This window comes from Macaca mulatta, chromosome 13 (genome assembly GCF_049350105.2).
Source record: "Macaca mulatta isolate MMU2019108-1 chromosome 13, T2T-MMU8v2.0, whole genome shotgun sequence".
Taxonomy (NCBI): Eukaryota; Metazoa; Chordata; class Mammalia; order Primates; family Cercopithecidae; genus Macaca; species Macaca mulatta.
Genome location: NC_133418.1, coordinates 87,729,686 through 87,752,368, shown reverse-complemented (window position 1 = coordinate 87,752,368; position 22,683 = coordinate 87,729,686). Strand labels below are relative to the sequence as shown.

General features: G+C 41.4%; 2 protein-coding genes across 3 annotated transcripts in view; one reads left to right on the top strand and one right to left on the bottom strand.

Annotated features, from left to right (window-relative positions):
• The first annotated feature begins 8,772 nt into the window (after positions 1-8,772).
• CEBPZOS (CEBPZ opposite strand) lies at positions 8,773-16,438 on the top strand. Of its 2 annotated transcripts, XM_077959724.1 has the most exons (6): positions 8,773-8,805; positions 9,429-9,664; positions 12,324-12,439; positions 13,652-13,696; positions 14,245-14,329; positions 14,465-16,438. In XM_077959724.1, exons 3-5 carry the CDS (start codon positions 12,325-12,327, stop codon positions 14,325-14,327), a joined length of 243 nt encoding a protein of 80 aa, XP_077815850.1. In that variant the 5' UTR covers positions 8,773-8,805; positions 9,429-9,664; position 12,324; the 3' UTR covers positions 14,328-14,329; positions 14,465-16,438. The 2 variants fall into 2 exon arrangements, with proteins under 2 accessions (XP_077815850.1, XP_028687592.2); XM_028831759.2 differs by having other exon boundaries at positions 8,781-9,664.
• The window catches only part of CEBPZ (CCAAT enhancer binding protein zeta), a 27,692-nt gene continuing 19,176 nt past the window's right edge, over positions 14,168-22,683 (bottom strand). The window contains exons 14-16 of the mRNA XM_015112114.3: positions 15,560-15,618; positions 15,397-15,478; positions 14,168-14,505 (exon numbers count right to left, since the gene is read on the bottom strand). Coding sequence (XP_014967600.3) covers positions 14,369-14,505; positions 15,397-15,478; positions 15,560-15,618 — 278 coding nt within the window. The 3' untranslated portion in view covers positions 14,168-14,368. The remainder of the gene's footprint in view (positions 14,506-15,396; positions 15,479-15,559; positions 15,619-22,683) is intronic.

Here is a 22,683-nt window from a genome sequence, read left to right as displayed (position 1 = left end):
CCATGCCCATCTGAGGCTTTCTTCCCTTTTCTAGTGTAGCGCCCCCAGAAGGTCAGACTATGTCATTGTGTCTCTTAATGTGCATGCTGGGGAAGTTGCTTCTCCCTGGCCCATTTCCTAGGATAGAGTCTTTCTGTAGCAGGTCTTTTTCTTTTGGGTAAGTTGGCTCATACTTCCCATCTCCCAGCAGCTTGGTGTGGCCCTGTGGCTAAAACAGGAAGTTGATGGCTCTCCAATCTTCTTTAGTCCCTTCCCCATACCTGGAAGGCAGATACTGTGTTGGCAAGTCAGATTTGCTAATTCGGAGGAAAGCAGCACTGAGGAAATCTGGCTCACCAGATGGCCTTGAGAAACAGAGCCACCCTCCCACGACTCACACTGTATAACAGGCCTCCTTCTGACCTGTATGTGAAAGAGCATAATTGTTCATCTTGTTTGAGCCACTGAATTATTGGAGTCTCAACAATTACAATTATAATTACTCAAAAGTTATAGCAGTTTAGCCTATATCCTATCTGGTACATTTTCTGGGTCAAAATTTACGTTTTGGCCTCTTGATAAGTCAAATATCTATAAACATAGACTATATATTTCTTCTTATTTCTCTCCCATTCTCTTCCCCACATCTTTCTTCTTACCCTTCTTCCATTTTTCTAACGTAATTTTTTTCACTGTATTTACCTTTCTCTTAACCAATGTTAACCAGTTAAGAAGATGACTTCTAGTTATGCTTAGTTACCTGGCTGTACCATCATTCATATATCAGTTAAAAGGATAGCTAACATTATTGAGTACTTGCATGTACCACATCCCCTTCCAAATTGCTAAGATTACAGGAATAATTTGATGTAATTTCCTAACAGCCTTATGAAACGGGTGTTGCTTTGCTACCTTTTGCAGTTAGGTTAATTGGGGCCACAGGGGCTAAGTGACTTCTAGAGGACAAGAGGTGAGGGTTGGTGGGAGAAAAAGCAGGTTTTAATCGGAGAGCCAGCAAACAGAGAAGATGGTGAACTAGTGTTCTAAAGTACCACCTTAAATTTTAAAATTGACCATAGGTTTTTAAAGGGGGAAATGCGTGGCAGACATGTGGGAGTGGTACAGGATGCAGGGTCTGTATGTCTTGTTTCAATGGCTATCTTGGGTAATTGCCTGTTTGGAGGTCTGGTTGGCATTATCTTGATTTCAGCCCAATGGTAGTGGAGAAAATGTTGTGACTCCCCTTAAGCACGAGGATTCTGCAGTTGGGGCTCTGCATCTGGTTTATTTCAAGATTAGCTTCTGGAATTTTTTAACCAAGAAAACAATTAGATAAACATGCATTGCCAGAGGAGAATGTCTAGAGAGGGAGGGAATGAAGGGGTAAGAGGGCAGGAAAAGAAAGTGAGTGATTAAAAAATATTTTAAAAGCTCCTGGTTACAGTTGCAGAGTCAGGCTTTGGAGGGGCTAGGATCGGAACACAGGCAGGACAGCTAAGTTCAGGCAGAAAGACACAATGAGATCTCAGAGGGCACAGGTTTAATTCTTAGTGCCAGTGATTTCTTTGGTGCTTCTTTACCTGCTATGAGAAACAAGGTCATGGGAATTTTTCACTGCAAAAAAAAAAAAAAAAATCTTATTTTCTGCGGAGAGAGATTTTTATGACCACAAGGGCAATAAATATCCTGGGTTCCAGTGACACAGGATGGCACATCCCCGCCTAGGCCCGGCTTGGCCTGGTGCCTCAGCCTGCCTGTGTTACAGCTCATTCAGTCCCCTGTCTACTCAGGCCCATGGCTCCAGGGCTGGCCCAGCCTGGCTGCTGCTTTCCATTGTGTGGGGTGGCTGCAGGCACGAGCAGCAGGTGGAGGGCCACAGTGTTACAGCCTTTTTTGTACCCACATTTGAAGGATCCCAAGTTCTCGTCCTGCATCCAAGAAGAATGAGGTTATGCTGTAAACTGAAGAGTGAGAAGGGCAAAGAAGAGTTTTATTGAGCAACGGAACAGCTCTCAGTAGAGAGGGGACTCGAAGAGGGTGGTCCACCACCCTAAGGCAGGTAGTCCTTCTTAGCCTGAAGGTGGGTACAAAAAAAGCTGTAATACTGTATCCCCCGCCCTCCACTGGTGTAAGGCAGCCACCCCACATGAAGGAAGGAGTGGCAGGGCCAGGCCAGCCCAGGAGCAGCAGGCTGGAGTGGGACAATGGGACTAAAAGAGCTGTTCGCATGCTATAACACTCCCTCTGGGGGTTGGGGTTGCTGACATCCCTGTTTGGGTGTCACCATGTTCCCCTCATCCAGACACCATTGCCCAAGGTGGAAGCAGGTTGTGGCATGGCTGGCCCAGCTGCGGGCTGAGTGTGGATCCCGCCGCAAGCACTGGATCTGGGTGGGAGCGCAAGCGAAGTGCAGCTGGGTGGGCTGGGTGCCTCCTGCAGTGGGCCCACGGCCTAGGCAGGGGTGTTGCCAGTCTTAGAGGTTTCTGGCTGGCTAAGCAGCCAAGAAAAAACCTGCATCACTAAAACATTTTATTTAATAACAGCATTTTGGGACAAACACTATATTCTCTCTCTCTCTCTCTCTCTCTGTGTGTGTGTGTGTGTGTGTATATCAATTGTAAGATGCATTCCTATTTCTGAAATGTAAACATATGGAAACAAGTACATCTTGGAATTGAGGAAATTCTCTATGTCAACAGAAAGTGAGAGGCAGGTGGTGGATGTGTGAGAGTAGTTTTTTATCTCCATTTTACAGAGGGAAAAGAACTGATCAGAGAGGGTTCCTAGCTAGGCACTGGTGTTTCATTATGTAGGTGAATATTTATTTTTTAAAGAAGCAGTATGTGAAAAGGTAAAATCAGAATATCTGAATATCTTAGTATTTTTATATGTCTATACATCACTCCCACTTGAAGGCCTTCTTGCCTTACATAATAATGCGATATTAGCTGTAGTTGTGAAGGTGTATTTAAGATTTTCCCTCCCCAAAAAAGAAGAGAGGAGCAGGACTGAACTCCTTGCCAATCTGCTTAGTGAGATTATCCTTACATTACAAAGAGTCTGTTTCCCTCTGGTCAGGTAGAATTTAAGACGTTGATTCAAACATGGTTGTTGTTGGCTTGCTTCTTACTGGGTAAAACACTTAAAAAGACAATGGGTTGGATCTTGTTCCGACACTAATGCCTGTAATTATAGGAGGATTTAGGAGGCTCTTTGGGATTGGTAATGTGAACTCTGATTCTTAGTTTGCCTAGGCTTAGGTCAACCTGTTAACCTTATAATTCTACATACTCAACACTTAGTTGTCTGGAAAGCATAATGGAGGGAAATAGCATGAATAATTATAGAATAACCTGTATCGTGTGATATATTTGTACTGTCATACCTATGAGTGCCGGTGGGTCTCATGTTATATGAAGTCCTAGCTTCCTATTCAGCTCCTTGAGTCTTACCCATATTGGAGATAAATTACTGCTGACCTGTCAAGCTTTGCCAGCTGTGGCCTGGCTCATGCCCCAGAGGCAGCTGCATGGGAGGCTTATTTAAAGTTTCTTTCCAGCTGGGTGTGGTGGCTCATGCCTGTAATACCAGCACTTCAGGAGGCTGAGGCAGTCAGACTGCTTGAGCTCAGGAGTTTGAGACCAGCCTGGCCAACATGGTGAAACTCTGTCTCTACTTAAAAAAAAAAAAAAAAAAAAAAAAAAAAATTAGCCAAGTGTGGTGGTGCATGCCTGTAGTCCCAACTACCTGGGAGGTCGAGGCATGAGAATCACTTGAACCCGGGAGGCAGGGTGTTGTAGTGAGCTGAGATTGTGCCACTGCAATCCAGCCTGGGTAATAGAGTGAGACTCCGTCTCAAAAAATAATAATAATAAAATAAAGTTTATTTCCTTGGCATTAAAGACACCATGCCCTTTTACCTTCTTTTCCTTTGTTTTTTCCAGTTTATAGACATATACAAAAGAAGAAGAAGAAGAAGAAGAAGAAGAAGAAGAAGAAGAAGAAGAAGAAGAAGAAGAAGAAGAAGAAGAAGAAGAAGGAGGAGGAGGAGGAGGAGGAGGAGGAGGAGGAGGAGGAGGAGGAGGAGGAGGAGGAGGAGAAGGAGGAGGAGGAGGAGGAGGAGGAGGAGGAAGAAGAGGAGGAGGAGGAGGAGAAGAAGAAAGAGAAAATGTGAAAAGAAATGTCTAGGCTTTAAGGTGAAGATGGGAGAATGTACAGCAAACCTAGTACATATTCGTTAAAGTGGAGGTCCCTAAGGCCATTACAGAAGACTGGGATTTTAGCTTGCTTCTGTGCTTTGGAGAGAACTATCACATCTTTCTCGTCATTTGCATTCCTCTGTCAGAATTAGTAAACCAGGCTAGGACCAGGAAGGCACTGTCGCTAAAGGACCCTTGGTAAAAGTTTCTACTGGAGTCTACACTTTTCCTGCTCTAAACCTTGTGGCCAAAATGTGTCTTATCTCAAAATGTGTTTGTGAAATCTATAGTGGGGTTCAGAGTGTATAAGAAATATTTATGGAGATGTCAAGCTTTGTGCAATACCGTTATTAGTTTATATATATTTTCCCGCAGAAATCATAACATTTTTATACAATTATTTCAGTCTTTCTTACAATTTCTGTTTTTTTTTTTTTGTGAAGGCAATTTTATAACTATAATTGATGTAGTTGAATATCCAGTGGTTAGTTCTCATCCACATTGACTCTCTGTAGATTTTTTTTTCCAAGATAAAGCCTTTCTCTGTCACCCAGGCTGGAGTGCAGTGGTGTGATCTCGGCTAATTTTTTGTATTTTTAGTAGAGATGGGGTTTCACCATACAGGCCAAGCTGGTCTTGAACTCCTGACCTCAGGTGATCTGCCTGTCTTGGCTTCCCAAAGTGCTGGAGTTACAGGCATGAGCCACCATGCCTGATCGACTGTCTATAGATTTTTGAAAGTGGTAACAGGTACATAGGTAATTAAAGTACGGAGCTTATTTGGTGAATCTTCATCCTCATTACATCCTCTGGACAACTGCAAGCGGATACGGTACGGGACATTCCTTATTCCTTTGGCAAATACAACTTTATTGAGCCTGGTATCAATGCACACATCTGGAGTTCCCATCTCCTTCATGGCAAAATTTCCGGATCTCTTTGAGTGTCTGAGGGACATACTTCTTGAAGCCCACTCCATACACGCGCTTGTGAACGTTGGTGTATTCTTGGGTCATCACATCATTGATGGCAGAACGGTCCATTTTCTTCTTGCCACTGTTCTTTGCAGGAGCCACTCTGCCAGGCCCAAGTTGGTAAAGCTTGTTATCATTTCTTTAAGCTTTTTTCCCCTCTTGTCTTTTTTCAGTCTGAACCATTCCAACGCCCTTTTCTTTTCTTCTTTCTCTCTCCTTCCTTCCTTCCTTCCTTCCTTCCTTCCTTCCTTCCTTCCTTCCTTCCTTCCTTCCTTCCTTCCTTCCTTCCTTCCTTCCTTTTTTGAGATGGAGTCTCATTCTGTCACCCAGGCTGGAGTGCAGTGGTGAGACCTTGGCTCACTGTAACCTCTGCCTCCTGGGTTCAAGCAATTCTCCTGCCTCAGCCTTGCAAATAGCTGGGATTACCGGCGTGCTCCACCTCACCCAGCTAATTTTTGTATTTTTAGTAGAGATGGGGTTTCTCCTTGTTGGCCAGGCTGGTCTCCAACTCCTGACCTCAGGTGATCTGCCCGCCTTGGCCTCCCAAAGTGCTGGGATTACAGGTGTGAGCCACTGCACCCAGCCCCAATGGCTTTTTCATCTTACTTTGTCATCCTGGTGCTCTTAACACTGATATTCTGGTACTTCAAACCAATGTAGTGGAGCCTTGCTATAGGGTCTGAAAGTTTTTGTTCTCCCTAAATTCATATGTTGAAATCCCCAGTGATGGCATTAGGAGGCAGGGCCTTTGGGAAGTGATGAGGGCTATGTCGTCCAGGCTGCAACTTCTGCCTCCTGAGTTCAAGCAATTCTCCTGCCTCAGCCTCCTGCATAGCTGGGACTACAGGTGTGTGCCACCACGCCCAGCTAATTTTTATGGTTTTAGTAGAGATGGGGTTTCACCGTGTTGTCTGGACTGCTCTCGAACTCCTGACCTCAGGTGAGCCCACTACCTTGGCCTCCCAAAGTGTTGCAATTACAGGTGTGAGCCACTTGCCTGGGCAAGGATTAATGTTTTAAAAGAGGCACCAGAGAGGCCCTTGCCCCTTGTACCATGTGAGGACACAGTGAGAAGGCACCATCTCAAAACCCAGAAAGTTGGTCTTTACCATATGTTGAATCTTGTGGCACCCTGATTTTGGACTTCCCAGTCTTTAGAATCATAAGAAACAAATTTCTGTTGATTATAAGCCATCAGTTTATGGCATTTGGTTATAGCAGCCGAAGCGGACAAAGACAGGCCTGGAAGCTCAAGGCATAGTATCTTAAATGATTTTTAACAAAGTGTTTCATGGAAGTCATGGTGGATGCTTTTAATAAGAAAATATTTATTATGGATGAATCTTTAAAGATTGTGGATGTACTTACTCCTTCCCCCTTCTCACTACTGTACTTGACTATTCTTTTTTTTTCTTTCTTTTTTTTTTAAAAAAGAAGAAGGACAGGCTGGGCACGGTGGCTCACGCCTGTAATCCCAGCACTTTGGGAGGTCAAGGAGGGAGGACCACGAGGTCAGGAGATCGAGACCATCCTGGCTAACATGGTGAAACCCCATCTCTACTAAAAATACAAAAAATTAGCCAGGCGTGGTGGCATGCACCTGTAGTCCCAGCTACTCGGGAGACTGAGGCAGGAGAATCGCTTGAACTCTGGAGGCGGAGGTTGCAGTGAGCCAAGATTGAGCCACTGCACTACAGCCTGGGCAACAGAGCGAGACTCCATCTCATAAAAAAAAAAAAAAAGGAAAAAAAAAAAAGAAGGGCAGACACAGTGGCTCACAGCTGTATTTCTAACACTTTGGAGGCCAAGGAGGGAGGATCAGTTGAGCCCAGAAGTTGGAGACTAGCCTGGGCAACACAGGGAAACCCTGTCTTTACAAAAATTTTTTTTTTTTTTAAATTAGCCCGGTGTGGTGGTGAATATCTGTAGTCTCAGTTACTTGGGAGGCTGGGGGTGGGGGTAGGATTACTTGAGCCTGGGAGATCAAGGCTGCAGTGAGCTCTGATTGTGCCACTGCGTTCTAGCCTGGTGACAGAGTAAGACCCCGAAGAAGAAGAAGAAGAAACAAGAAGCCGATGATTAGGAAAAGAAGAAAAAGAAAAAAGATTGTGAATGTGTCAGTTGGAGGGGAAAAGGGAACTTCGGTGGTATAGGGGTAGAGTGCTGAAAGTTTTGAGAAAAATAGTTAATGACAGTGAAAACAATAACAGACAAAATAAAAAGCAACATAATGCAGAAAGGGAGCTTCTGAAAAAAGTTTGAGAGAAAGTCAAATGTATATTGTTAAATAGAACCGAGGTTCAAGCCAGAGACAGTTTCTATAGAGGAGAGAGATCAAGAGAATGTGCAAAGCCCAGACTTTAAGAGGATACTAGAGAGGTTGATATAGTGGAAGAGGTTAGAGTTCTGGATCTGTGTAGATCTGAGTGATCTTGAGTAACAATGACATGCTTTAAATCAACATAGTTTACACATTCACATTTTTCACAATTTATGATGCTTTAGTTACACAGATGAACCACATGGGCTGGACTGTGGGAGGGCGGGTGTTAGATAGGAAAATTGGGGCAATCACAGAACACCTTGCAGAAGCACTTCCTTTACTTGGCATGGTCAGAGTTAGCTCCAGCTGTCACCCCTTCTCTAAAATCTTTACAGATTCCTCAGATTAGAAGCAAGGCCCTTATCATTGTGTACTTTTCATCAGTTATTTGTGGTAAATACCCCTAAGTAGACTAGAACTTCGATGAAGGTAGATCTGGGTCTATTTTGGGTGTTTCAGGCTTTGTCTTGCACACGGTACTTCAATATACTTTTATATTCTTTTTCTCTTCTCTGTTTCCTTGTCCCCTTTGCGTCTTCTCTTCAAGTGTTACTTTGCAAAAGAATTCTTTACGGATCTGGCTAAAATGCAGTTTCAGATTCAGTAGTTCTGCATTTCTTTTTCTTTTCTTTCTTTCTTTCTTTTTTTTTTTTGAGACGGAGTCTCACTCTGTTGTCCAGGCTGGAGTGCAGTGGCGCGATCTCGGCTCATCGCAACCTCCGCCTCCCGGGTTCAAGCGATTCTCCTGCCTCAGCCTCCCGAGTAGCTGGGACTACAGGCGCATGCCACTATGCCTGGCTATTTATTTTTATTTTTATTTTTAGTACAGACGGGGTTTCACCAAGTTAGCCAAGATGGTCTCGGTCTCCTGATCCGCCCATCTCCGCCTCCCAAAGTGCTGGGATTACAGGCGTGAGCCAACGCGCGCTGCCTAGTTCTGCATTTCTAACAAGTTTTCAGGTGATGCTTATGTTGGTGCTTCTCTGAGACTAATCACACCTTAATTTCCAGAGTGTTAGAAAAACAACCCAAAACAGACTACACAGTGTCAGTGTCCTGGGTTCAAATGTGAATTCTGTTTTTTACTAACGGTGCGATTGTGGGCAGTGTATGCCTCTTGCTTTCTCTGTAAAATGAGATACACTCAGCACCTGTTGCATGTGTTATTGCGAATATTCCGCAAAATAATGTACATAGCGGGCAGTCAGGTTCGGGTCGCGGTCAGAGTACAATTAATGATAATTACGAATGTGGAGGCGGAGCCGACAACGGAAGGGGTGGAGCGGCGCCAAGCCTTGCGCATGCGCAGTCCTCCTTGAACGCACCTCAGGTGAGACTGCGGCGAGTAGATCCCCCTCGGCGGTGGGATATCGGGGTCCCCAGTGCGACGAGAGTGGGGCGGGCTTCTGCGTGGGGCCTCGTCACAGTTCTGGGGGCATGTAGAAGACAGTCAGGTGTCACTGCCTCAGTTCACTGGAGGCGAGTGTTTCCGGGTCGCTGGCGACCGTGGCCTGGCGGCCGGGCCGTGCTCCGTGCGTGCCCGCGCGTGTCGCCTGCAGGCCCGGGCCGACCGTTCCGCGGGCTAGGGGAGCGCCGAGGGCAGCCGAGGGCACGAGGGAACCGGGGGAAGCGGGAGCTGGGTGAGAACCGCGGCAGGAGCCGGGGGCGCGGAGGCGGCCAGCCTGAGACAGCTCTCTGCCTCTGCTGAAAAGCCGTCCTCTGCACAGCTAGACAGGGAGAGACGTTGCTGCTTGAAACCGCGTTGCCTGCAGACGCTAAGCTGGGAGGCCGCCCCGCACAGGGAAGCAGCCCCGATTCCCTGGAGCGCAGCCCCGGATAAGGGGCTTCCGACCCAGCATTGCACATTTGGCTTGAGCTTATGTCCCCGAGTCGGCTTCTCAGCCCCTTGTGATGTTAACTGCATGACACACGGCCCTGCGCCGAATCTTTCAGAGGCGACTTCGTGTTAAACTTCACCTAAACTCCTTCCCGGAATGATGCCTGTCCCTGTGCGAGAAGGCAGGCGCTCCTCTGCCGTGTCTCCCTTGCCGCAGCTAGTAAACATCACTTCGTTGTGGGTGGACAGGTGTGCCCCTGGTGTTCTGTAGCAAAGGAACTTGAAGTTTTATCATCGGCCTCCTGAAGCCGGGAGCCTCGGAGTGCAAAACTATATATATATTTTTTGAAAGGTAAATACTTTGTTGTACGATGTTACTTGGAGGCAGCTACGCTCACCACTGTACACCAAGGCAGCTGTCCAGTATTATTCGGACTTATTTTCTTTCCTTTTAACCCTGGCCTACAAATGGACTTTATTTCTTATCATCACCCTCTCATAAAACAAAATTTTACTTCGATTCCTTGAATAATGGAACTGCCTGCAGGCAGTCTTTGTTCATCCCTGGAACATTAAAAATAACCCCCCAGCACTTTGGGAGGCCTAGGCGGGCGGATCACGAGGTCAGATCGAAATCATCCTGGCCAACACGGTGAAACCCCGTCTCTACCAAAAAATACAAAAAATTAGCCGGGCGTGGTGGCGGGGGCCTGTAGTCCCAGCTACTCTGGAGGCTGAGGCAGGAGAATGGCATCAACCTGGGAGGCGGAGCTTGCAGTGAGCGGAGATCGCGCCACTGCACTCCAGCCTGGGCGACAGAGCGGGACTCCGTCTCAAAACAAACAAACCCCCCAAAGAGGCCAGGCGCAGGGGCACACGCCTGTAATACCAGCACTTTGGGAGGCAGAGGCGGGAGGATCACTTGAGGTCAGGACTTGGAGAATAGATTGGTCAACTTGGTGAAACCTCATCTCTACTAAAAGTACAAAAAATTAGCCAGACGTGGTGGCACATGCCTATAATCCCAGCTACTCGGGAGGCTGAAGCAGGAGAATCACTGGAACCCGGGAGACGGAGATTGCAGTGAGCCAAGGTCGCACCACTGCACTCCAGCCTGGGAGACAGCAAGACCCAGTCTCAAAAAAATAAAAATAGGCCAGGCGCGGTGGCACATGCCTGTAATCCTAGCACTTTGGGAGGCTGAGGCCGGTGGATTGCCTGAGCTCAGGAGTTCAAGACCGGCCTGGGCAACAGGGTGAAACCCCGTTTCTACTAAAATACAAAAAATTAGCTGGGCCTGGTGGCGGGAGTCCCAGCTTCCAGCTACTGGGGAGGCTGAGGCAAGAGAATTGCTTGAACCTGGAAGGCGGAGGTTGCAGTGAGCTGAGATGGTGCCACTGCACTCCAGCTTGGGCAACAGAGCGAGACTGTGTCTCCAAAAAAATAAAAAATAACTTCAAGAGAGGCATCTGTATTGAGCATGACTTATTTTCTGTCAGTCATGTACAGCATTGTAGTGAATGGAGCAAAACAACTGTCCCTTCCCACCAGTCAACTGCCTCTTGGTTGTATATGAATTCCTTCCTTTGCAAATTTCTTTGCTTTGTTTCTTTTAAATAAGAATAGTAAAGTTTTAATCTTTTGGTCTCCAGGGTGATCACATTATCAAAATGAGGGAATTTGGGGGGTGGTGGGGAGGGACACCTGGTAAGATATTAGCAGAATAATCCTACAAAAAAAAGGAAAGTTATTTGATTACACCCACCCTCAGGCATTGAAAAGGGGTGGGAAGTGAATGGAGTAAACACCTGACCACAGCGAGCTGGGACTGAGGACAAAGGAGTACACACAGGTCAATAGAAACATCTGAGATGAAAAACGAGTGGTTCTCCTCTTCTGGACTTTGAGGTTATAAGGAGGCTGGCTAAAAACTTGGGTTTACATTAATTTATTCAGTAAGAGTCTTATAATTCTATTTTCTTAGCTTGTTATCTTTTAATTTGAAAAAGAATAATGACACAAACCTGTTTTCTTGATTAGCTTTTAAAGGAAGACAATCAAGATCTAACCGGTCTGTAGTTTTGCCTCTTATTGGTTCATCACCCAATCAGTTTCCACCCCCTGCCCCCATTTGTATAAAAATTACTGAGAGTGTCTGCTAAAGGGCAGATTATTGGCTCACGCCTGTAATCCCAGCACTTTGGGAGGCTGAGATGGGCGGATTGCTTGAGCTCAGGGGTTTGAGACCAACCTGGGCGACATGTTGAGACCCTGTGTCTACTAAAAATGCAAAAAAATAGCCAGGCATGCCAGTGGTCCCAGCTGCTCAGGAGGCTGAGGTGGGAGGATTGTTTGAGCCCAGTGAGGTGAGACTGTGCTACTGCACTCCAAATGCCTGAACTATAGCACATAATTTATGTTGTATTATTAGTATATATCAGCATATATTAGTATATTAGTATGTATCAGATAGTGTATATATATACTATCTATAATATACATATATAGTATATATAATAGTATATATTAGTATATGTTGTATTAATAAATGAAGAACTCCAGCCCTAGAAAATGTAGAACCTCTTCAGAAAAATCTTACTTTTGTAGGGCACTTTACAAAGAAGAGCTGTTCACATATTGTGTCCGTTTAGATTATTTCTTAATTCCCAGTGCAGCTAAAAAATTAACCTATCTTCCCCATTCTGTTTTCCTACACAGTTAAAAAATTTAAGTTCTGTAAATTGTTTTTTACAATGCTTTCTTGCATTTTATCTCTTTCCTGTGCTTTATCCAATTTTGTCTTTGGTTCATCATGCCCCTTAGGCATGGAGTTTGAAAACTAGGTATGTAGGATGCCTAAACCAAAAAAGTATACCATAGTATTGAAGTCTTATTCCCATACAGATAAGCCATTCAAATTGTGGGAATGAATTTGAGTTATTAGAGAAATGATAATAGTAGTTTAAATATGCTCATTCAGGTTTACACATATCTGTTAATTTTAAATTTAGGATGGCCCGTACTTTGGAACCACTAGCAAAGAAGATCTTTAAAGGAATTTTGGTAGCCGAACTTGTAGGCCTTTTTGGAGCATATTTTTTGTTTAGCAAGATGCACACAAGCCAAGGTAATCATAATTCAGAAGTTAATGCTTTCTAAAGGGGTATAGTTTTGCTAATCCATTTTATGTGTTAAATGGCAATGGCATTTTTGGAGAAATTGGTTCTTCAGATTCAAGATATTAGACATTTTTATGGGCATAACAGGAATCAAAGTATTCATTATTGTAGACTAGATGACTCTCACTTCTCCCTTAAAAATTTTGTTTGTGGGCTAAGGGAAAAATTTCATACCTCCATGGGTTTTACTTTTGGAGAGGGTAGAGCAAGTGTCCTTGGTCGGGCTTAGTTTGGAAGCACAGATGGAGGAAACTTAGCCTGCCCATTACACTTCATTGTTTGGTGGACTAAGAAAGTAACTGGTTACTGCTGTTTTCTCGGAGTAACAGTTTTCTCAGGCTATAGTATTCTTCCTAGGCATCAACAGTGGGCACTAAAAGACTTTCACATGCTATGGCTGAAAGTGCTTTAACATTTTTCTTGGGGAAATTTTATATTAGAGCCCTCAACTTTTTAAATTAGGAAGTGATTTTTCCCAAAAACAAGGAATAGTCCTGGCATGATAGCCATCTTTGAAACTTGTCACAGTCTTCCTCAGCGTACTTTGTTGGAACGCTGTACCAAAATGCTACTGGATACTCACAAAATCTTTTCTTTTCAACTCTAAGAAAGGGTATAAAGAAAACATCCTAACAGTATTTAAAAGCAAATTAAAGCTTGGGATGAATTTTAAAAACTGGTCATGGCTGGGTGTGGTGGATCACACTTGTAATTCCAGCACTTTGGGAAGTCAAGGTGGAAGGACTGCTTGAGCCCTGTCTGGGCAACATAGCAAGACCCTGTATCTTAAGGGGGGGAAAAAAAAAGACTGGGTATGGTGGTGTGCTCCTGTAGTCCCAGCTACTCGGGAGGTTGAGGCAGGAGGCTCCCTTAAGCCCCGTCCCAGCTATTTGACCTTCACTGAGGTAGGAGGCTCTCTTGAGCCCAACCCAGGGAGGTCTAGGCAGTGGTGGGCTGTGATTGTGCCACTGTACTACAGCCTGGGCAACAGGGAGAGAGATCCTGTCTCAAAAAAACAAAAACGGAGGACTGTAAAACAAATTTCTAATCTATATGGTTCCCATCATATGGACCCTAAAGCTAGCATTAAATTGTGGCTGTATGTGTTAATAATGAATTTCTGTTCATATCTAATTTCAAGACATCCTTTTTTCCATCAGATTTCAGGCAAACAATGAGCAAGAAATATCCCTTCATCTTGGAAGGTATGTTTTTCCTTAAGTAAAAATAAGTATAAAACAACTTCTTCAGGTAACCTATAAATTATGTAGTAATTTCTTTACAAGGCATTTCTAACAATACTATTCACATCTATTTTAGTTCTTCTGAGACTAAATTCTCATCTATACTAGTGAGAAAATTAGGTAATGGGCTGGATTCTGAATTCTTCTAGGGGTTAAGAATGTAAACTCTGGAATCATTCATATATGAGGTGACAGAATCAAACCACAGTTTAAACGTTTGGTTTTAAAAGAGCAGTTTCATCTCAGGTTTGCTAACTTCTTGGAGCTGTCTCTTTCTCTGTCAAGTAGATAAAGACTGAACAAGATAACATCATGTAGTTACGTGAAATAGTGCTCATTACAATGATCAGAGACGCCAGGGCTTATATGTGAAGTCTGTAATCCTACTGTCTTCTTTTTCATTTTGTTATGTAGCAATATGGAAAAAAGAAGTTTTTTTTTTCCCAGTATGTTTAATTTTAACAATGTTTCCACATGACTTTATAAATGAGAGCTATTTTTATTTATAGTTTATTACAAATCCACTGAGAAGTCTGGAATGTATGGAATCAGAGAGCTGGATCAAAAAACATGGTTGAACAGCAAAAATTAGATGTAAGTAGAATTTCAATTTATAATTTACATTAATAACTCTCATTTCCTTTGCTTTTTAGTTTTTTGAGTGGTTTTAATCCTCTTTTTAAAATGTTTCTTTTTCTTGATGATACTTTTTACATCTCTGTTGTGTAGCCAGTCATCACGTTCAGCCTCCCATCTAAGCTGCTTGAGACCTTTGGGAGAAGAAAAGATGAGTGTACTACCACACTGTAGACTCCTGGTGGTCCCACAGAACATGCTGCTGAGTCACAGGAACTTCTAGCCTGCCTTGGCCTGCCGTTTCCCACCCACTATACAAACCCACTGCTTGTTTGTTGCTTTTCTTCTCATATTTATTGTCAAAGATTAATGTTTCATAAAGAAATGACTAAGGAAGGAAAAGAAACAAATGCTCTAAAGATCTTCTTTCCCCAAGCAGTTTTACTGGTGAAATAAAAACCAGTAACAATCAATATCAGAAATAATTAAAATGTCTATAAACATGTAAAGTTACTTAGCAAACTCATGCTATATAAAAATGGCTCACTTCCCTAAAAAAAAGTAATTTTTGTAGTCTGCAAGTTTTTTTTTTGTTTTTTTGCTGTATATACTTGTTAATCTTACATGTTCTCCTGAGAGAAGATAAAGCCATTCCTTCCAGGTTGTAAAGTACCATGAAAAGGTCTTTCAAAAATATTCCTATCAACCAGGCACGGTGGCTCACGCCAGTAATCTCAGCACTTTGGGAGGCCAAGGTGGGCGGGTCACTTGAGGTCAGGAGTTCGAGACCAGCCTGGCCAACATGGTGAAACCCCCTCTCTACTAAAAATACAAACATTAGCTGGGCGTGGTGGTGCATGCCTGTAATCCCAGCTACTTGGGAGGCTGAGGCAGGAGAACTGCTTGAACCTGGGAGATGGAGGTTGCAGTGAGCCAAGATTATGTCACTGCATTCCAGCCTGAGCGAGGGAGTAAGACGTTGTCTCAAAAAAAAAATAAAATTAAATTTAAAAAATTTCCTATCTTCTGAAGTTCTAAGCCAAAGCTATTTTTAAAACATCAATAAAAAAATTTAAGTTACTTACTTGCATTATCTTTGTTAGCCATGGCATTCATGCCAATGTTATCAAACTTGGATCCCATATTTTCATCCAATAGATGGCCAAACTTAAACAAAAAGATAAATTTATTAGAAAACTAAAAATAATGTAGAATAGCTAGACTCTCAGAACAGTACATTAGCCTTACCTCTTCAGCAGATACAAATAGGCTGGAATCACTGAAGTTTCTTTTCTTTTTTCTTGGCCCTAAAAAAATTTGTAAGTCTACATTATTCAATTATAAATCTAATGATATTTTAAAAATGCAATGCAACATGATTTTATTTTAAAAATTATACTTGGGTAAAAACACAATTGCAATAATCTTCTAGCACCATTAGGTAGCTGGCATTTAAATATAATTTGTTAGTATATAATATTTTTAAAAAGCTAACAACATCCTAATAGAACTGTTCAGATGACAAGAGTGTCTTCTTGCTTTTCAGATTTGGCCAGTGATCGAAGTTTACCCATAAGGGAAATAACACAGTATCAAGCAATAGTAAAGTTATCAGTTTGACATGGATGGGTTTTGAAATACTTAAGACAAAACATGAAATTTAGTTCAGGGGTCTTATTCTTTGGAGTGAAAGGAAATTGGCAGTATGTTTATTATGCTGTAAATGAAGTTCTGTTTATAACACTGAAAGAGGTTCTCCTTTAAACCACACCTACCTGTAGTACTGAAAGTATAAACTTTTCCTGAAAAGTCTCTTTTCCTGAAACAATTATTCAAACTCTGCATCTCTGATATCAATGCCTCTAGCAGTACTAGAGCTGTATTTTAAAAAGAGCTTTACTAAATACACAACATTCAGCTATTATGTGTATTAACGCATTTAAGTGTATTAATGCATTTTAGTAAATTTACAGACTTGTTCAACCACAACCACAGTCTGATTTTAGAACATTTCCATCAACTTCAAAAGATCCTTGGTGCCATTTGTAGTCCTCCAACCCACCTCCAATCTATCTTGTTTCTATGACTTGCCTTTTCTGGCTGTTTCATATAAATGGGATCATATGACATGTGGTTTCCTGTATCTGGCTTTTTTTCATTTAGCATAACGTTTTTGAGGCTCATCCATGTTGTAGTACTCCATGCCATGTTGTGGGCTACATAATATTCCATTGTATGGATATACCACATTTTACTTATCAGTTAATGGATATTTAGGTTGTGTCCACTTTTTGGCATTAATAGTGCCACTATGAACAATCATGTACAAGTCTTTGTACCAGAGCCACTTTTGATAAAATAGTTTCTAAAGCATTTCATCTTCATTATTATTAGGGTGATATGTTACTTGATAGCTGTATAATACACATTTGCATGCATTAGGAAGGTTTTTTTGGGTTTTATTCATCCTGTAGCGATACATCTGTGACCTCAAAGAGTAGGCACTTCTGTACTGTGCTGGTTCCTTAGTTTCTTTTATCCTGCTCCCGCCGCCACTTCAGCCTCAAGTGTGCAACACCATGCCTAGCTAATTTTTGATTTTTGATTTTTTTTTTTTTTTGAGACAGAGTCTCACTTTTTTGCCAGGCTGGAGTGCAGGGGCACGATCTCGGCTTACTGCAACCTCTGCCTCCTGGGTTCAAGCGATTTTCCTGCCTCAGCCTCCCAAGTAGCTGGGCCTACAAGTGCGTGCCAGCACGCCCAGCTAATTTTTGTATTTTTAGTAGAGCTAGGGTTTCATCATGTTGGCCAGGATGGTCTTGATCTCTTGACCTTGTGATCTACCCGCCTTGCCCCCCCAAAGTGCTGGGATTACAGGCGTGAGCCACCACGCCCGGCCATTTTTGATTTTTTGTAGAGATAGCGTCTCCTTGTGTTGCCCAGGCTGATTAAAGCTTCTATAAGGTATGTTTATTCTTAAGGATATCTACTCTAACACTTGCAAATGTAGGGTGATCAATCAGTAAATTAATACATCTGAATCAATTAATGAATCTGTTTAAAATTCCTTGCCTCTTTTTGTTTCAATCAGTTTTGTTGGGTATTCTTTAATCTGCATCCAAAACTATTATCAATTGAGATCTGAAATCCTTTCAGGCTAATGTCTTCTGAAACAGTACTTTACTATTTGAAACAAGCTGAGAGAGCATCTTTTTTTAACATTAAAAAATTTTTTCTTCTCCTCAAATTCCTTTTACCAGCGTCTTTTAATAATAGGCTCAGTAGAACTTGAAGTAAAGCAACACTTCTTTTCTGAGGGATGGTCTTGAGAAAAACTGCCTATATCTCATCTTATGCTAATATTAAAACAGGATCTTAGATACTCAAGGGAAGACAAAATCTGGAAGACAACATGTTACAATTTAAATATATATCAGTTAAATCATCTAGTCATTAGGGGACTAAGGAATTGACAGCAGTATTTGAAAGAGTTGATAAAATTTTGTAGGCATGAGTTTCTGAAACACTACTACCAATATGTAAATGAAACTTTTTAAAACATTATTTTTAACTTTGCAGATCTATTTTTAGTCATCAGTATTTAGCAGTAACAGAAGCCAGAGAGGCACTTGAGGCAAAGTATGTATAGTGCTTTCTACATTTTTATCAAAAATCTTAAGACTGTTACCTGATATAGCACTTTTTTCTTTTATTAGCACCTTGTAAGTGTTACACTGTGAAGCATAATCTTGTAAGATATACTTTGAAAAATGTTAAAGAATATATTAGCAGAAAGAACAGTTCGTATCATAATAAAGGAGCATGGATTATTGCAAGAGTCAAATGGCAAAGAATAATGGTTGAGAAAAGAAAAAGATAACAGGTGTCTGAAAAATCCAGGGTTTTATAATTGAATGGTTTAAAAATGAATGAGCAGAGATTAGCATGTGAATCTCTGGACTAGGTAAGGAAGATCTGCATTCAAATATGAGTGGGCACCATCCAATATGCTGGGGCCTTGGAGAGAACAAAACATAGCAGAGGCAAACATTTCGATCTGCTGTGCTGAGGAGGAAAATGGTGGATAAGGGGACAGGACTAACATGCAGCTCCCACATGGACGGACAGAACAGCGTGTGGCAATGTGTTTAGTCTCCTTAATCAAAATAATTATCAGCTAAGAATTTGGTATCCAACAAAACTAAGCTTCATAAATGAAGGAGAGATCTATGCTGAGAATTTGCCACTACCAAGCCGGCACTACAAGAAATGCTGAAAGGAGTTCTAAATCTTTTTTTTTTTTGAGATGGAATCTTGCTCTGCCATCCAGGCTGGAGTGCAGTGGTGCAATCTTGGCTCAGTGTGACCTCTGCCTAATGGGTTCAAGTGATTTTTGTGCCTCAGCCTTCTGAGTAGCTGGGATTATAGGGGCTTACCAACATGCCCAGCTAATTTTTGTATTTTTTGTAGATATGGGGTTTTGCCATGTTGGCCAGGCTGGTCTTGATCTCCTGACTTCAGGTGATGCCCGCCTGGGCCTCCCAAAGTGCTAGGACTTCAGGCGTGAGCCACTACACTCAGCCTAGGAATTCTAAATCTTGAAACAAAACCTTGAAGTACACCAAAATAGAGCCTCCTTAAAACATAAATCTCAAAGGGCCTATAAAATAACAATGAAAAAACAACATCAAAGTATTCAAGCAACAACTAGCATGATGAATAGAACAGTACCTCACATCTCAAATAATAATGTTGGATGTAAATGGCCTAAATGCTCCTCTTAAAAGGTACAGAATGTGAGATTGGACCACCAACCAAGAATCTGCTGTGTTCAGGAGACTCACCTAACACATGACTCACATAAACTTAAAGTAAAGGGGTAGAAAAAGATATTCCATGCAAATGGAAACCAAAAGCAAGCAGGAGTAGCTATTCTTATATCAGACAAAACAGACTTTAAAGCAACAACAGCTAAAAAAAGACAGAGGGACATTACATACTACTAAAATGATTAGTTCAACAAGAAATATCATAATTCTAAATATATATGCATCTACCACCAGAGCTCCCAAATTTATAAAACCATTACTATTAGACCGAAGAAATTAGATAGATGGCAACACAATAATAGTGGGTGACTTCAATACTTCACTGACAGCCTTAGACAGGTCTTCAAGACAGAGTCAACAAAGAAACAATGGACTTAACACCCTAGAACAAATGGACTTAACAGATACCTACGGAATATTCTACCCAAAAACTGCAGAATATACGTTATTTTCATCAGCACATGGAGCATTCTCAAGGATAGACCATATGGTGGGCCACAAGTCTCAATAAACTTAAGAAAACTGAAATTGTATCAAGTACCCTCTCACACCACAGTGGAATACAATTGGAAATTAACTCCAAAAGGAACCCTCAAAACTATATACAAATACATGGAAATTTAATACTCTGCTCTTGAATGATCTTTGAGTCAACAATGAAATGAAGATGGAAATTAAAATATTTTTTTGAACTGAACAGTGACACAACCTATCAAAACCTCTGGGATACAGCAAAAGTGGCACTACTTTTAGTAAGTTCACAGCATTAAATGTCTACATCAAAAAGTCTGAAAGAGCATAAACAGACAATCTAAGCTTACGCCTCAAGTAACTAGAGAAACAAGAACAAATCAAACTCAAACCCAGCAGAAGAAAAGAAATAAAGATCAGAGCAGAACTAAACAAAACTGAAAAAACACTACAAAAGATAAATGAAACAAAAAGCTGGTTCTGTGGAAAAATAAAGAAAATTGGTAGACCATTAGCAAGATTAACCAAAAAAAGAAGAGAGAAGATCCGAATAAGCTCAATTAGAAATGAAATGGGAGAGACAACAACTGATACCACAGAAATACAAAAGATCATTCAAGGCTACTATGAACGCCTTTATGCACACAAACTAGAAAACCGAGATAAAATGGATAAATTCCTGGAAATATACAACCCTTCTAGATTAAACCAGAAAGAAAGAGAAACTCTGAACGGACCAATAACAAGTAGCATGATTGAAACAGTAATAAAAAAAACTGCCAATAAAACAAGGTCCAGGACCTGATGGATTCACAGCTGAATTCTATCAGACATTCAAAGAATTGGTACCAATCCTACTGAAACTATTCCAAAAGATAGGGAAAGAGGGAATCCTCCCTAAATCATTCAATGAAGCCAATATCAGCCTAGTTCCAAAATCAGGAAATGACGTAACAAAAGAAGACTACAGACCAATATTCCCGATGAACACAGATGCAAAAACCCTCAACAAAATACTAGCTAACCGAATCCAACAGCGTATCAGAAAGATAATATACCATGATGAAGTGGGTTTCATGCCAGGGATACGGGACTGGTTTAACATATGCAAGTCAATAAATGTGATACACCACATAAACAACTAAAAACAAAATTCATATGATCATCTCAATAGATGCAGAAAAAGCATTTGACAAAATCAAGCATCCCTTTATGATTAAAACCCTAAGCGAAATTGGCACAGAAGGGACATACCTTAAAGTAATGAAAGCCATCTATGATAAACCCATAGCCAACATTATACCGAACAGGGAAAAGTCGAAAGCATTACCCCCGAGAACTGGAAAAAGACAGGGATGCCCACTTTCACTGCTTCTATTCAACATAGTACTGGAAATCCTAGCCAGTGCAATTGGACAAGAGAAAGAAATGGCATTCATTCATATCAGTAAAGACGAAGTCAAACTGTCACTATTCACCAGTGATATGATAGTATACCTAGAAAACCCTAAAGACTCATGCAAAAAGCTCCTAGATCTGATAAATAAATTCAGCAGTTTCAGGATACAAAATCAATGTACACAAATCAGTAGCACTGCTATACACCAACAGCAACCAAGCTGAGAATCAAATCAATTACTCAACTCTCCTTACAACACCTGCCAAAAAAAATAATAATACTTAGGAATATACCTAATCAAGGAGGTGAAAGATCTCTAAAAGGAAAACTACAAAACATTGCTGAAAGACACCATAGACACACACACAAATGGAAACACATCCCATGTTCATGGATGGGTAGAATCAATATTGTGAAAATGACCATACTGCCAAAAGCAATCTATGAATTTAATGTAATTCCCATCAAAATGCCATCATCATTCTTCACAGAACTAGGAAAAAACAATCCTGAAATTCATATGGAACAAAATAAGAATCTGCATAGCCAAGCAAGACTAAACAAAAAGAACAAATCTGGAGGTATCTCATTACCTGACTTCAAACTATACTACTAGGCTATTGTTACCAAAATAGCATGGTACTTGTATAAAAACAGGCCTGTAGACCAATGGAACAGAATAGAGAACCCAGAAATAAAGCCAAATACAACCATTTGATCTTCGACAAAGCAAACAAAAACATAAAGCGGGGAAAGGACACCCTGTTCAACCAATGGTGCTGGGATAACTGGCAAGCCACATGTAGGAGAATTAAACGGATCCTCATTTCTCACCTTATGCAGAAAACTCAAGATGGATCAAAGACTTAAATCTAAGAACTGAAACTATAAAAATTCTAGAAGGTAACATTGGAAAAACTCTTCTAGACATTGGCTTAAGCAGAGTTCACAACCAAGAACCTAAATGCAAATGCAACAAAAACAAATAGATGGGACTTAATTAAGCTAAAAAGCTTCTGCACAGCAAAAGAAATAACCAGCAGAGTAAACAGACAACCCAGAGTGGGAGAAAATCTTCGTAAACTATGCATCCGAGAAAGGACCAATGTCCAGAATCTACAAGGAACTCAAAAAAGTCAGCAAGAAAAAATCCCATCAAAAAGTGGGCTAAGGATATGAACAGACAATTCTCAAAAAATACACAAATGGTCAAGAAACATATGAAGAAATGCTCAACATCCCTAATTATCAGGGAAATGCAAATCAAAGCCACAGTGCAATACCACCTTACTCCTGCAAGAATAGCCATAGTTTAAAAATAAAAAAAATTTCAGATGTTGGCGTGGATGTGGTAATAAGGGAACACTTTTACACTGCTGGTGGGAATGTAAACTAGTACAACCACTATGGTAAACAGTATGTAGAGTCTTTAAATAACTGAAAGGAGAACTATCATTTGATCTAGCAATCCCACCACTGAGTATCTACCCAGAGGAAAATAAGTCATTATATAAAAAAGACACTTACACATGCACGTTTATAGCAGCACAATCTGCAACTGCAAAAATATGGAACCAACGTAAATGCCCATCAACTAATGAGTGGATAAAGAAAATGTGCTATACATATACCATGGAATGCTACTCATCCATGAAAAGGAGAGAAATAATGGC

What these genes read in the sequence shown, in the direction of transcription:
- CEBPZOS (XM_077959724.1), top strand. Translation starts at nt 12,325, where the DNA reads ATGGCCCGTACTTTGGAACCACTAGCAAAGAAGATCTTTAAAGGAATT. An exon ending in CAAGATGCACACAAGCCAAG is followed by an intron (nt 12,440 to 13,651) that starts GTAATCATAATT and finishes TTTTTCCATCAG; the next exon opens with ATTTCAGGCAAACAATGAGC. An exon ending in ATATCCCTTCATCTTGGAAG is followed by an intron (nt 13,697 to 14,244) that starts GTATGTTTTTCC and finishes TTTTATTTATAG; the next exon opens with TTTATTACAAATCCACTGAG.